Source organism: Chiloscyllium punctatum, chromosome 12 (assembly GCF_047496795.1).
Source record: "Chiloscyllium punctatum isolate Juve2018m chromosome 12, sChiPun1.3, whole genome shotgun sequence".
Classification (NCBI taxonomy): Eukaryota; Metazoa; Chordata; class Chondrichthyes; order Orectolobiformes; family Hemiscylliidae; genus Chiloscyllium; species Chiloscyllium punctatum.
This window is the reverse complement of record NC_092750.1, coordinates 69,784,320-69,799,718: the sequence shown is the minus strand read 5'-3', so window position 1 is coordinate 69,799,718 and position 15,399 is coordinate 69,784,320. Positions and strand designations below refer to the sequence as shown.

The 15,399-nt window shown below is 41.2% G+C and overlaps 1 protein-coding gene across 5 annotated transcripts in view; it reads left to right on the top strand.

Annotated features, from left to right (window-relative positions):
• The window catches only part of dock3 (dedicator of cytokinesis 3), an 889,649-nt gene extending 878,160 nt beyond the window's left edge, over nucleotides 1–11,489 (top strand). For all 5 annotated transcript variants that reach the window (XM_072582733.1, XM_072582732.1, XM_072582735.1 and 2 more), the window contains 2 exons: nucleotides 1,398–1,480; nucleotides 6,872–11,489. In XM_072582733.1, coding sequence (XP_072438834.1) covers nucleotides 1,398–1,480; nucleotides 6,872–7,363 — 575 coding nt within the window. In that variant the 3' untranslated portion in view covers nucleotides 7,364–11,489. The remainder of the gene's footprint in view (nucleotides 1–1,397; nucleotides 1,481–6,871) is intronic.
• Nucleotides 11,490–15,399: the final 3,910 nt, after the last annotated feature.

Below are 15,399 nucleotides of genomic sequence, written 5' to 3'. Positions count from 1 at the left end.
TACCCACCAATCACCTAACAGTTTACCTGTGGTGTCACACTTCAGCTTTTACAAGAAGAAACAAAATGAAAGGGCTCTCTGTTGCCAATTTTTATCTTTCACCATCGCTACACTTCTCATGCAGGTCCACCCTCCTAGTCACCTTTTCAGTTTTCCATTTAAAATTTCCCCAACTCTGTACAGGTGAGAGATTCCAGAATTCCCCTCCAGACTGCCGCTTAATTTAAATCCACAGTCCTGTTGGCTGTATCAGTCCTCTTTTAAAAACCAAGTTAGAATTAAAGTTCAATATATCCATAGGTGATTTAGGATTATGATTTGTGGTCAGTGACAATAGAGGAGGATTCTGTGTTATCCAATGAAGTTTTATAGTTTGGGATCCACGTGCACGAGATGCTGTAACGTCACCTGTACAATTATGTAATGTTGTCAATGAAAAGGATGATGATCCAATGGTGGTAATGATTTTTGAGTCAGTTGACTTTGCTATATGTAAGTGTTCTAAAATAAACAGAAACAGAAAATGGAAGAAACACCGACAAATCAGAGAACTTAAAATGTTCAACCTTTGTTTTTCTCTCCATAAACGCTCCGTGGTCTGCTGATTTCTACCATTTTCTACTAGTGTTCCAGAGTTCCTGCATTTGCAGGAGAGGTGAAGGATGAATGTGATCAGTCAACACAAAAGTAGGAATTATGGTTAACTCTGAACACATCAACAAACAACTTCTGAAAACAGTCAAATTGGGCAAACAGATGTCAGATATAAGAAACCACTTAAAGGAACCATTTTGGAAGGAATACACAATGGAAAAAGTTTTAAGAACATAGAAAATCAGATAAATCTTTAAAAAAGGAAAGATGGGTTCATAATTTCATTTTAAAACTTGACACTTTTTTTGAAAATAGGGTACAGAAACAGAAAAGTAACACTAAATCAAAAATGGTGTGTTTCCAGTCATCTGAAATAGGAAGGGAGTCAAAACATGGAATATACTAAAGAGATTTATTAAAGGACTGTGAGGCTTTCACTATAAAGGAGACTGGGACAAGGGAGGGGAGAAGTTCGGAGAAATTCCTTTAAGGGATAGGACTGGTAGGTCATCAAATCAAACTGTGGAGCTGGGGAAGTAGGAGAGACTTATTATTAATTTTTGAGAGAAAATGAATAAATATTTGAAGAGGAAAACAACAGAATAGATTAACAGGGTAGATGTTTGGGAGTCAGTTTCAAGTCAATGGGCAGAATTTCCTCTTGTGCTGTAAAATGTAAAAGTTCCATGTTATAATGGTAATTTGTTTGTGGTGATGGTAATGATGGAAGTACTTCATGTTAGTGGTAATGGTCATGATGAGGCTGGTTTAGTATTCACAAAATCTCCTTTTTATTTACATAGGTCATTTCACTATGAATTTTGATCCCTTCCATCATCAGATCAGTGATATACCACCTGCCTTGCCTGCACGAACCCTACGTAAAGTAAGTATTGTACAATAGGTCAATGTTAACTTGGGCACCTACAAATAAAGAGAAAAATTTGTTCAACAATCAGTTAATCTTTCCATAAAAGTATTTGTGAGTTTTAGCTGTAATGCTGAAGTGTACTTAATGTAATGGAGTGATTATCCAATTGGCCATGGTACATGTACACATACCCCTTGAAATCCACCTAACATCTACTGTTTGAAAAGTATTAGAATCAATTATTAAGGAAGTAATTTGGAAAATTAGAATCTCATCAAGCAATGTCACCATGACTTCATGAAAAGGAAATTATGTCTGACTAATTTATTAGAATTTTTGAGTAAGTCTCATCCAGAGTGGATAAAGGAGAATAAATAGATGTGTGTATTTGGACTTCCAGGAGATGGCATATCACAAAAAGTTAAGTCATAAGAGCCCATGGTCTTGGAGGTAATATGTTAGCATGGAAAGAGAATTGGCTTATCGGCAGGAAACAGCAAGTGGGGATAAGTTTCTGTTTCAAGTTGGCATCCATTACCAGTGGGGCTCCACTAAGATCAGTGCTGAAACCACAACTGTTTACAAGATATATTAATGACTGAGGAAGGACATGAATGAGCTATAGCCAAATTTGCAGACAACACAGAAATAGGTAGTAAGACAGGTTGTGAGGAAGAGAAGGTGGGTAATGCAGGTGCTAGAGATTAGAGTCAAGATTAGAGTGGTGCTGGCAAAGCACAACCGGTCAGGCAGCATCCGAGGAGCAGAACAATTGATGTTGGAATGAAGCTGGGAGCCTCGGGAGTAGAGAGATAAATGGGAGGGGGCTGGGTAGAAGGTAGCTGAGAGTACGAAGGGGGAAGGAGGTGGGGATAAATGTGATAGGTCAGAGAGGAGGGTGGAGCAGATAGGTGAGAAACAAGATTGACAGGTGGGATAGGTCATGAAGACGGTGCTGAGCTGGAAGGTTGGAACTGGGATAAGGTGGAGGGAGGGGAAATGAGGAAACTGGTGAAGTCCACATTGATGCCAATGTGGGTTGGAGGGTCCCGAGGCGGAAGATGAAGCGTTCTTCCTCCAGGCGTCAGGTGATGAGGGAGGGACGATGGAGGAGGCCCAGGACCTGCATGTCCTCGGCAGAGTGGGAGGGGAGTTGAAATGTTCGGCCAGGGGAGGTGGGGTTGATTGGTGCAAGTGTCCCGGAGATGTTCTCTGAAGCGCTCTGCGAGAAGACATCCGGTCTCCTCAGTGTAGAGGAGACTGCATCAGGAGCAATGGATACAATAAATGACGTGTGGAAGTGCAGGTGAAACTTTGATGGATTTGGAAGGCTCCTTTGGGGCTTGGACAGAGGAGGGGGTGTGGACGCAGGTTTTGCAATAACTGCAGTGGCAGGGGAAGGTGCCTGGAGGGGAGGGTGGCTTAGTGGGCTTGGACCTGACCAGGTAGTCGCAGAGTGAACGGTCTTTGCAGAAAGTGGATAGGGGTGGGGAGGGAAGTATATCCCTGGTGGTGGGGCCCATTTGAAGGTGGTGGAAATGGCGGATGATGTGATTTCTGCGGAGGTTGGTGGGATGGAAAATGAGTACCGGGGGGTCTGACCTTTTTGCGGTTGGAGGGGTGGGGTTCAAGAGCAGAGATGCAGGACATGGATGAAATGCGTTGAAAGGCATCTTCAACCACGTGGGAAGGGAAATTGCGGTCTTTAAAGAAGGAGGCCATCTGGTGTGTTCTGTGGTGAATTTGGTCCTCCATGGCGCAGATGCAGCAGAGGCAGAGGAATTGGGAATACGGGATAGCATTTTTGGAGGAGGTGTAATCCAGCTAGCTGTGGGAGTTGGTGGATTTATAAAAAATGTCAGTGTTGAGTCGGTTATCATTGATGGAGATGGAGAGGTCCAGGAAAGGGAGGAAGTTATCAGAGATGGTCCAGGTGAATTTAAGGTTGATGTGGAATGTGTTGGTTAAGTTGATGAACTATTCAACCTCCTTGTGAGAGAACGAGGTGGCGCCAATGCAGTCAATGTAGTGGAGGAAAAGGTGGGGAGTGGTGCCATTGTAACTCCAGAAGGTGGACTGTTCTACGTAGCCAGCAAAGAGACAGGCATAGCTGGGGCCCATACGGGTGCCCACAGGCAACCCCATTCATCTGGAGGAAGTGGGAGGATTCGAAGGAGAAATTGTTAAGGGTGAGGACCAGTTCAGCCAAACAAATGTGTGTCAGTGGAAGGGCACTGGTGGGGAAATCGGGAGAAGAAGAAACAGAAGGCTTGAAGGCCCTGGTCATGGCAGGTGGAGGTGTATAGGGATTGGATGTCCATGGTGAAGATGAAGTGTTGGGGGCCGGGGAAATGGAAGTCTTGGAGGTAGTGAAGGGCATGGAAAGTTCCCGGACTGGGAGGATAGACCAGTATCGAGACAAGTGGAGATGAATGCGATGGGGCAAGAGCAGGCTGAAAGAAAGGGTCAGCCGGGGTAGTCAGGCTTGTGGATCTGAGGTAGGAGGTAGAATCGGGTGATGTGGGGTTCCCGAACTATGAAGTTTGAAGCTGTAGATGGGAGTTCCCCTGAGGTGATGAGGTTGTGTATGGTTTGGGAGACTATGCTTTGGTGTTGGGAGGTGAGGTCATGGTCGAGGGGGTGGTAGGAGATGGTGTCTTCGAGTTGGCACCTGACTTCAGCAGTAGAGGTCAGTGCACCAAACTACCACTGCACACCCTTTGTCTGCTGGTTTGATGGTGAGTTTGGGGTTGGAGCAGGAGCAGAGGGCTGCGCATTGTGAGGGTGAGAAATAGAGTGGGGGAGGGGCAGAGGAAGCGTTCAATGTCACCTCACGTATTGAATTCATTGATGCATTGTTGGAAGGGAATGAAGGTAAGGCCTTTGCTAGGTTGTGAGAAGGATTCAAACAGTTACAGAGAGATATTGGTAGGTTAAGTGGGCACAAAGTTGGCAAATTGAGTATATTGTGGGAAAATGCAAAGTTTTTCATTTTGGAAAGGAGAACAAAAGAACAGATTATTTAAATGGAGAAAAAACTGCAGAAAGCTGCAACACAAAGGGATTTTGAGATAAGTGTACACGAAACAGAAAGCTAGAATACAGCAGGTGATCAGAAAGGCTAATGGAATGTTGGCCCTTATTTCAAGAGGGTTGGAGTATATGAGTAGGGAAGCCTTACTGAAAGCTGCTGCCAGTGAGACCACATCTGGAAATATAAGTGAACAGTTTTGCTCCCCTTACTTATGGGAAAACATAATTGAAGGTTGTTCAGTAGGGTGGTCCCTGGTATGGAAGAATTGTCTTCTGAGGAAACACTAAACAGTTTAGGACTCTACTCGCTGGAGTTTAGAAAAGTGAGAGAGGATCACATTGATTCATACATGATTCTTAAGGGGCTTGGCAGAATAAATGCTGAGACGATATTTCCCCTCATAGGAGAATCAAGGACCAGAGGACAAAGTTCAGAATAAAGGGGCACCAAGGAGAAATTTCATCTCTTTAGAGGGTTGAGTACCTTTGGAACTCCTTGTCAGAGAGCTGTAAGAACAGTGTACGTATATTTAAGGCTGAGATTGATACATTGTTGATCAGTAGGTGGAATCAAAGGTTACAGGGAAAGTGTAGGAATATAGTTGTGGGGAATATCGAATCAGCCATGATGCTACTGAATGGTGGAAAAGGCTTATGGGCTGAACAACCTCTGCCTGTCCTATTTCTTATGGTTTATCCCGTGGCTGCAACAGGACAGACCATAGGAAGCATCTGCACATGCACTGATGACTTCATCACATTCAGAGTGTGAGATGCTATTATGAGAACAGGTGCCTCTGAGGAGGGGGCTGGGGCAACAGAGGCCAACTGCAGCATTAAACCATAAGATATAGATGCAAAATTAGGCAATTCAAACCATTGAGTTTGCTCCACCCTTCAATCATGGCTAATATGTTTCTCAACACCATTCTCCTCTCATCTCCGTAACCCATGATCCATTTACCAATTATAAACCTATTTATCGGTCTTAAGTGCACTCAATAATTTGGCCTCCACAGCCCTCTGTGGCAATGAGTTCCACAGATTCACCAGGGACCATCCTACTGACTGAAGACATTCCTCATCTTAGTTCTAAAAGGTCATTCCTGAAGCTATGCCTTCATGTCCTAGTCTCTCCTTGGAAACATCTTCCCCATGTCCACCACATCCAAGCCTCTAATTATTCTGTAAGTTTCAATCGAATTCCCCATTATCCTTCTAAATTCTTTCAATACAGACCCAGAATCTTCAACCACTCATATGATAAGTCCTCTATCCTTGGGATCATTCTTGTAAATCTCCTCCATCACCTCTCTAATGTCACAACATCCTTCCTTAGATATGGGACCCAAAAATTGAATATTGTTCGCAATATTCCAAATTCAATCTGACCAGAGTCTTTAGCAACCTTAGCCATACATTTCTACTCTTGTACTCTAACCCATTTAAAATGAATGTTAACATTGCATTCACCTTCCTAACTTCCAACTGCCAGCCTCCATTTCTCAATCTTGTGCTTCAATTTTTATTTTTAAGAGTTCCTTAAAAATCTGAAGAACCTCTTTCCCTGGAGTACCATCTTGAGACTGCATTCTCTTTGCACTGCCTGAAGGTTGTGTTACTTGAGTTACAACATTCATATAAATAGAAACAAAAAAATAATTAAACTAAAAAGAATTAACAGACAAGATAGAATTTTAGTTCCTGGATTCAGTTTTATACTTATATTGTGGCTTTTGAAAAACCAAGACATCCCAAAGTATTTTGAAATGTGATCACTATCATAATGCAGGTAAACATTGCACAGCCATAGCAACTTCACAAATAACAATTTCATAATCTCTGTAATCATACTGGTTGAGGAATAAGAAGTGACCAGGGCATCAAGACAACGCCTTGCTTATCTTGCAGATATGTGATGGGATTTGACTAGCCAGTGGTAAATATATGATCCTTTGTGTCTTTTAGTCATCTAGACAAGATGGTTTCATTTTCAATGGTGTTAAGGTAACTGATCTCAGTTACAGAAATGAGAGCACCAACGCAATTACCCTTAATATATAAAATGAAGGAAAATGAAAATCAGCCTTAATCTGGTCTTCCTGATTGCTAACCAGTGACCCACAGCAAATTGTTCATCTCCATGCCATGAGGCACAGAAATCAGATTTGACTATAAATATATTCTGGACAGTTGAACAGTGCTGACTTTCAATGTCATTGTTCTAAATTCACTTTGTCACTGACAATTGGCATGGGATAATCACCTGGCTAGAATGTTCTACCTGAAGAATGTTTTATGAGTTGAAAGAACATTTTCTGTACACAGAAAGAACTGTGAATACTAACTATTTTTCTCCTTTCTCCCCCACAGTCTTCGCTACACCCAATTCCTGCATCACCTACAAGCCCCCACTCAGGTCTTGATGGCAGTAACTCCACCCTGTCTGGCAGTGCAAGCAGCGGGGTATCCTCTCTGAGTGAAAGCAACTTTGGCCACTCAATGGAGCCACCACGTACAGACACAACAGATTCCAGTCAGACCTGGAACCCAGAGGAGGATGGGGAAGCCCCTTACATACCAGTAAGGTACAGCCTTTCTGAACCAGATGTCATTGAATCGGTGAAAGCTCACCCATGCCGTAGCCACTCTGCTCCCACTGGAGTCATTCCTAAGGAATCCACAGAGATACCAGCTTTGCCCCCCAAACCATATTATCCCAGACCTACATACATAGGCAATGAAGAAACACTTGAAGAAGAGAGCAGGCCAAAGGCTTTCACACGCAAACTCTCTCAGTCTGGTCACAGCGGCAAAGAGGAGCAGGCCAAGGTACCGTGGCAACATGGCATCAATCAAGACTAGGCCACAAAAAGGGCTCAAAATTAAGGTGTTCACTGGTTCATCCTACGGGTGTCAGCCACCTCTGTTTATTGTAAACGGATTATATTTCTTTGAGAACCTATTTACTTTTGACTAATACTTTGTTTCAGTGAAAAAGAAGGCCTGTTTATTTACGGCCTGGCTGCTCTCTGATTGTATTTGCAGTTGGAGGTCCCTGTGTGGAGTACGGGAGTGTTCTGAAAAGGCCTCAACCCTTCAGGTCCAAAATTTCCTGTTGTATCCCACACTTCACTTTGATTATTCAGAAAGCATAGAATGAATGAGGCATTTGATGGTTGAGATCGTTGTGAACACTTAAGGATATTAGTCATTTCATAAATTCATGTCTCTCCTCTCTATTTGCCCTTTCTCGATCTTCTGGTCAAAGTATTTGATATACCTCCTTACCAGGTCTTCCACTGACTTTCATCTTTACTAAAGTTGTGAGTAAAATTGTCATTGAGATATCATGCATTCTGTGTATGAAAAGCATGAAGGTAACGTCAGACAGAAGTGTACCAAACTAATATCAGGAATGTACAGTCCAATATTGAAGTAGCATACAATTGCCCCTCCTCTGTTAAGGCAGAATACATCTAAAATCAGCATAGAATTTAGTGCTGAAGAAATTCAGGTTAAATCTTCATTAATAGTGTGAGTCCAGTTAATTTACAAAATGAAAAAGTTGATCATTGTTTAAATTTTGGGCTTTTTCTTTGGACTGGCTTCAGCTAAATCCCGTTGGAATGGATTTGTCCAATTTTAAATGTCAACTGCAGCATTTAACTTACCAACCCAGAGTTCTTTTTTGAAGCGACATATGTTGACAAATGACCTGCTCACTGAAACTCAGACTGGATTTTGCCAAGTCAACTCAACTCCTGAACTCATTATAGCCATAGTCCAAACATAGACAAAACAGATGAACTAAAGAGGTAAGCTGAAAGAGACTGCCCTTAACATAAAGACAGCACTGAAATATGTGTGGTATTAACAGGTCCTAGCTAAACTGGAGTCAATGGGAGTCAAGGGAATTGGTTGGAATCATACATAACACAAAGGAAATGATTGTGGTTATTACGGACCAACCCTCTCAATCCTAAGACATCACTGCAGGAGTTCCTCAGTACAGTTCTCAGCCCATCCATCAATATATACAGCTGCTTTATCAATGACCAATGTCAGAATTGGGAATGTTTGCAACTCCATAGAAACCACAACACTGTGCATTGATGTGCAGAACACTTGGGCCAATAAGTAACAATTAACATTTGCATCAGACAAGTGCCAGGTAATGCCATCTCCAACAAGAGAAAATCTAACCATCACTCAATTTCCATCCCTTCCAACAACCAACAGTGCCAGCAGTGTTCCACCTACAAGATGCACTGAAGCAATTCATCAAGGCTATTTTGACAGCACCTTCCCAAACTTGTGACCTCTAGCACCTAGAGGGACAAGGGCTGTAGATGCACGGGAGTACCTCTCAGGATTAACAACCTTGAACTCCCTTGTCAACAGTAATCTGACCTAAATCACAAGGGCTGTTACAGTTCCAGAACACAGTTCACTACCACTTTCTCAATGGCAATGGCCAGCTCCACCCACACCCTATGAAAGAATTGTTTAAACATTATGCAGTTGGTACAGCTTCAGGAGTAAAATGTAAAAACTCCACTGCTAATCATTCCAGTTTCCACTAGCTCAATATGTTATTTACCTGCAAATAAACATGTGTACTTTTCACTGGGCTAATATGTGCGTACCACCATTTTAAAAACGTGAAAGATGCTTTTCGTTATAATCAGGTTACATGATCTTATACCATCTGGCTTATGTAGGAGCTCAGATGTATTTGGACCTCACTAATTTCATACATCTGAAGATGCATTGCAATGTCGAAGAACCCCTACCCTTACAAGCAATAGTACAGCAAGTATAAAAAACAAAAATCCTCTATTACAGTTAGGGAGCTATACGTAATTTGTATTTTAAAATGACCACTGTGCTAAAGCAAGTTTTTGACAGTTTATCTGAGTAAAAAAATTAGAGCTAGGTTCTGAAGGTGTCTTACATTGTTTCTTTATTAACAATTGAGTTGATGGTTTAATGTTAAAGCAAAGGTGTAAGATAATATAGAGCAAGATGTGCTATTGAAAGAAAGCTATAAATAAAGAGACATGTTAAACATTTGTTCAGAAAGTGGTAACATAGGTATTGTTAAAAAAGGTAAAAATTGGTACAAAAGTTGAAAAGAATTGAAAAGTGATTGTAACTCTATGTACATCATTGAGTATTCTCTCACATCCAACTTACTCTCGATTGATAATAGTTGTTAGGGATGGGGAAGAGACTTTGATGAACACTGACTCCTGAATGGCCCCCAAAGCATATAATTCTAATAAATCCTTCTTGTTCAAAAACACTACAGTAGTCCCTCCATACCCACAGGACATATGTTCCAAGACCTACCACCGAAGCCCAAAACTGCAGATAGGTGCGAACCCAATCATTTAAATGGGAAACCTACCTTCCTGGCAGGCACCTAGTCCCTGGTTCCAGAATGTTCCCTGTAATATGTTCAGACAGCGGTAAACCGCGGGTAAATGAAACTGTGGAAAACGATTCCACAGATAGGGCGGTCAACCTGATATGGTGCTATTTCCCCCTCCTAGGAGGAGGCAGGAAGAAAAGAGGGGTGGCCAGTGAAATTTTTCAAAATATCCCAGCCACTATCCAATATTGGGATTTCAATTGGAGATGTAATGGTCAGGGAAAATTTGAAAGGGCTACTGAAGTAGTGATATGTCAGCATCATTTCATCTCAGTCTTCAATACTGCAGGCAATATGGACCCATTTGCCAGTGTTTATATACTCTGTGGTCAGCAGCTTCAAATTTTTACTCAATGTTTTCATTTGGGATGCTTTGCAAGATGGGTAATCTAATCTCAGAAAAGTACAAAATTAATTTTTTTTTCAACCTTACTTTCCCTTCATAAGTCAAGAGTTCCACTGGGGATCGTGTGAAAACAAAATGAAGTGTGAAAAGGATTGTAAGATAAAAATTACATTTTGATGTATAACAGTAACATGTCTCTGAAAAGGCATTGTTCTTAGTTAATATTTACCAAGCTTTTGCAGTGCTTTCTTCGCAGTACACAAGTGTGTTCTGTAACTAAAGCATGCCAGATGTATTTTTGTGAGCCTTGTAATTTAAAGTCCTGTTTTTCTGTACAGCAGCAATGTTTGAAATGATGGAGTTTAAACTGCCTGTTGTAACCATGGGTTGCTCTGATTTAAGACTTGTCAGCATTATCGCACAGTGATGTGAAGCTGTTTCTCCCCTTTCCAAATTGTGTCTGTCTCTATTGGACCATGTAAATGCCCAAATAATCTTGCTCCTTGTATAGATCTTCCATTTTGAATGCTCAGTATTTATGAATTTTGTAGAAAGAGCAGAAGGAGAGGGACTGAGAAATTGAAATGTTATGTAAAAAGTTTTTCTGTAGCACTAAGTTTTAATGGCTCTTACTACACACCTAGGGCTGTGATTGGCTCAGGCCAGAAAGTTAGTTACTAACTGCAAAACTTTACCACATGAACCCGACTTGGGAAACATGGTAGGAACAAGCAAGCTGTATTCAGAGCTAGCCTCAGCCTAGCTTGATGCTTTGGCAAAAAATGGCTGGCCAGCATGGCAGATTGATTTTCAACCAATCCTCCTGAGCTCCAAGGGAAAACTCTTAAAGGTAAATTGGTTTTATAGGCTGGGGTAGGGAACGGTAGAGTTTTAAACAAAAAGCACTTGATTATAATGGTAAATAACCTTTTGCCAGACCCATGGTTATGTTCAATTGTACTCTTAAGTGATGAACTCAACTCCATTCTTTTATTACAGAACTGCCCCTTATTGATATTATAAGGGGACCAGTAAGGGCACATTGGTAAAAATATATAGTGGGGTTTTACTGTATATATCGTGTTAGCATGTCAGAATATGTGACGTGAATTTTAGATGTAAATACTGCTATTCGTTTTCCTATTCACCAAAATTACTGTGATGTGTAATTCCTTAATGCCTAAAATTAAAGTCGATTTAACAAGTAATTCCTTGTCTGTCTTTGTATTGCAAGCAAAAATACATGAAATAACAAGCAAAGGCAACATCCCACACTCAAATCTATTATTATTATGTAGCGCATATACACTGAGCAAGACCACTGAACAAAAAGATAAACATATTCCAGAACTTTACTGATGTTTCTTTGGGAAGTATATGTGACTATATCCTTTTGGTCAATTATTTTGACAAGTTTTGCTGTCTATCTGTCTGCTCACAAGCTTCTACTACTCAGTAGGTCAGATAACGTGCTACCTAATGATACATAGAAAAAAAAAGTCACTAGAATGAAAGATACCTTAAAGGTGAATGTAAGATCAGTCTCTAAGATCATTATAGCTAATTGCTTCTTGAAGTTTCTCTTTCCACAGCAACCACAATGGCTTCTGTAGTCAAAATAGTCCACTCATACAGGCAAATATTGACTTGGAAGGTGTTAGGAGAGAAAGGGTTCTTGTTCTTCATTAGTTTTGCAATTACAAAACCCGCAGGAAGGCTGGACTCTTTCAGTGCAACTATAATTAATTTCAGAGTTCCTTCCTCTTGGTGCTCACTAAGCAAAGAACTCTCTCTGATGATAACTATTTTTTGTGGGTGACTTTCACAAACTGTGTTTCATAACCAAAGCAAAGTGACTATGTTAATTTCACATAAGCCACTGTTCTATGAGGCAAAAAGACTATTTATGTTGAAATGACTTTGAAATACATTCATGTCCTGTTCTCTCAGAAGCCTTTATCCCTTTTAGAGAATAGACAATAGGTGCAAAAGTAGACCATTTGGCCCTTCCAGCCAGGTAGTTCACAAGTATTTAGATTCTAACTAACCAACAGGTTATAACTGTTGCTGCATGCATGCTCGTGTTTGACTGTAATTGACAGTTTCCTGCCTGCCTGATTGTTCACACAGTCCTTACTGTCAGTCCACAGCTGGTACTGACTGATACCACTCATTATGCTCATGGCTGATCATCCACAATTAGTATCCTGTCCCTGTCTTATCCTCATAACCCTTGATTCCACTATCTTTAAGAGCTCTAACCATCTTTTTCTTGAAAGCATCCCGAGACTAGGCCTCCACTGCCTTCTGGGACAGAGCATTCCATATATCCACCACTCTCTGGGTGAAGAAGTTTCTCAACTCTGTTCTAAATGGCCTAGACCTCTTATTTTTAAACTGTGTCCTCTGGTCCTGGACTCATCCATCAGCGGAAACAAGCTTCCTGCCTCCAGAGTGTCCAATGCTTTACTAATCTTATATGTCTCAAACAGATCCCCTCTCATCCTTCTAAATTCAAGCGTATACAAGCCCAGTCACTCCAATCTTTCAACATATGACAGTCCCACCATTCCAGGAATTGACCTTGTGAACGTACGCTGCACTTCCTCAATAGCCAGAATGTCCTTCCTCAAATTTGGAGACCCAAACTGCACACTATACTCCAGGTTCGGTCTCACTAGGGCCCGGTACAGCTGCAGAAGGACCTCTTTGCTCCTTTACTCATTTCCTCTTGTTATGAAGGCCAGCATGCCATTAGCTTTCTTCACTGCATGCTGTACCTGCAAGCTTGCTTTCATTGACTGATGTACAAGAATACCTAGATATCACTGTACTTCCTCTTTAACTAACTTGACTCCATTTAGATAGCAATCTGCCTTCCTGTTCTTGCCACCAAAGTGGATAACCACACATTTATCCACATTAAACTGCATCTGCCATGCATCTGTCCAGCACCATGGACTCTTATTAAGCACTTTAGAAATCCAATATGGTACATCCACTGTTTCCCCTTTATTTATGCTGCATATTACTTCCTTAAATAATTCTAATACATTTTTCAGGCATGATTTCCCCTTCATGAAACTTTGGTGATAATATGCATTTCTAAATGCTCTGCTATTATAATTTTATAATAGTTCCAATGACAGATGTTGTTAACTAGCTTAAAATTACAATTTTGTCTCCTTCCTTTTTTTAAAAATAAATCTGGATGTGATCATAATAACTTCGTTCCATCTCTTTATTAACACTGTATTAGTGTAATACAGACTGCTGGCTTATCTTAGCCTTTCTCACTGCCTATCACTTTGACAGTTCAGAATCCTTACACTAAATGACAACTCAGCCTTTCCTGTTCAACTGCCAGCTCATTACTCTTGCTGAGTCACATGACCCTGTCGGAGTGACAGCTTATAGCATTTGCTGTCTGCGTGACTGACAGCTGATTACCTTGCTGTTGTTTGACGGTTTGCAGCTTTTCCTGCCAGGTAGTTCACAAGTCATTAGATTCTAACTAACCAACAGGTTATAACTGTTGCTGCATGCATGCGCGTGTTTGACTGTAATCAACAGTTTCCTGCCTGCCTGATAGTAAGGACTGTGTGAACAATCAGTCCACAGCTGGTACTGACTGATACCAGCAGTCTTTTTGTCTGACCAAGACCCTCCATTCTCAGTATATGACTGACTAGTAGCTCACAGCCATACCGATTTTCTGACTTCCGTAAATTACCTGACTATATCGCTGATACTGAAACATAGCTGTTCCAAGAGGGAATGAAGCTACAGACAGCTCTATAGGTTTAAATCTTAGCATTTTTTTTTGTTCTGAAAATTTCCATTTTTCTCTTTGTAAACAATTAATGTAAATGCAAAATTACCACAATTATCTTCAAACTTTTCTCTCGTTCCCCGAAAGTCATTTCAGATTGAAGTTGGCAACATACTGATATAACAGTTCTGAGTTAATCTGAAGAGAATTGCAGGGCAGAGATGTTTATCCCTTTCTGGGTTGGGAATCTCCTGCAAACTTCCTATGAATCCCTTTAAATACTGACAAAACTTCAGGGGCTGAAAGTTTAAGTTTGGATGACAGGGCAAGCACAAAGTCAAGCAGGTAGTAAATGGACTTTACCAGCTAGTGTGCCCATTCCCTGACATCAGCTTGTAGCACAGCACCAAAATTCAGTTGATTGTTCACTATAAAATATGGGCTTCTGAAAAACATTTGACCCTCGCAACAATCCTGAAGCCCACATGAAAAATTCTGATATGGCGTCCTCTCCAAATTCAGAGACCTGGGGCTGAGCATTAACAAAAATTGATTAAATTTCAATTTGTTGAATTCATGGAGGGTTTCACTCCATGAAGCCAAGCCAGACTCCTTATGTTATTTTCTGCAACTTACATGTGTTGTTTGCCCCTTTCTGTGTTGGGGAATCTCCTGCAAACTTCAAAGACTTCCTATGAATCCCTTCAAATACTGACAAAACTTCAACATGTCCTGTAGTGCCCTGTTCATCATATCCTCCCTCTTGCCATAGGCAAATATACTCATGGGCCCAGGGTCAACACATTTAAAACACAGTTATATACCAGATCAAGTGCTGTTAGTCCACAGATCCTCTGCCAGTTGATATGAATTCTCCTAGAGGATAGGCAGATGAAAATTACTCCCTACTTAGCTGACAGGGACCTGGAGGTCTTGGTGATGAGGAGGGCCAACCTCTTTCCTCACCACCATCAGGAATGACCACATTTCTAGATATTACCAATCTGGTTTGAGGTTGCCATCCAGGTAAATGCTATTTCCACAGTCCAGAGGAATGCCCAGCAATACAGGAAACAGATCAATAATGTCTAGCCAATTGACCATGCTTAAGCTCCTACCCTGATATTAAGTGCTGCCACGACTTACTTTGCATGGGAATCCATGACTTGAAGGGTGCTTCCCTTCACTGTACTGAGGTCTCCTCCACTCAGACTTTGAACCATGGCCAGCGGTTGATGCATATCCAGTATGTTTGCTCTGCTGGCACATGGTGCAGATGTGAGATTAATATAGTACAGCAACAGACAGCAAAGTGTCCACCACTTGACCACTGACCAACATTCCCC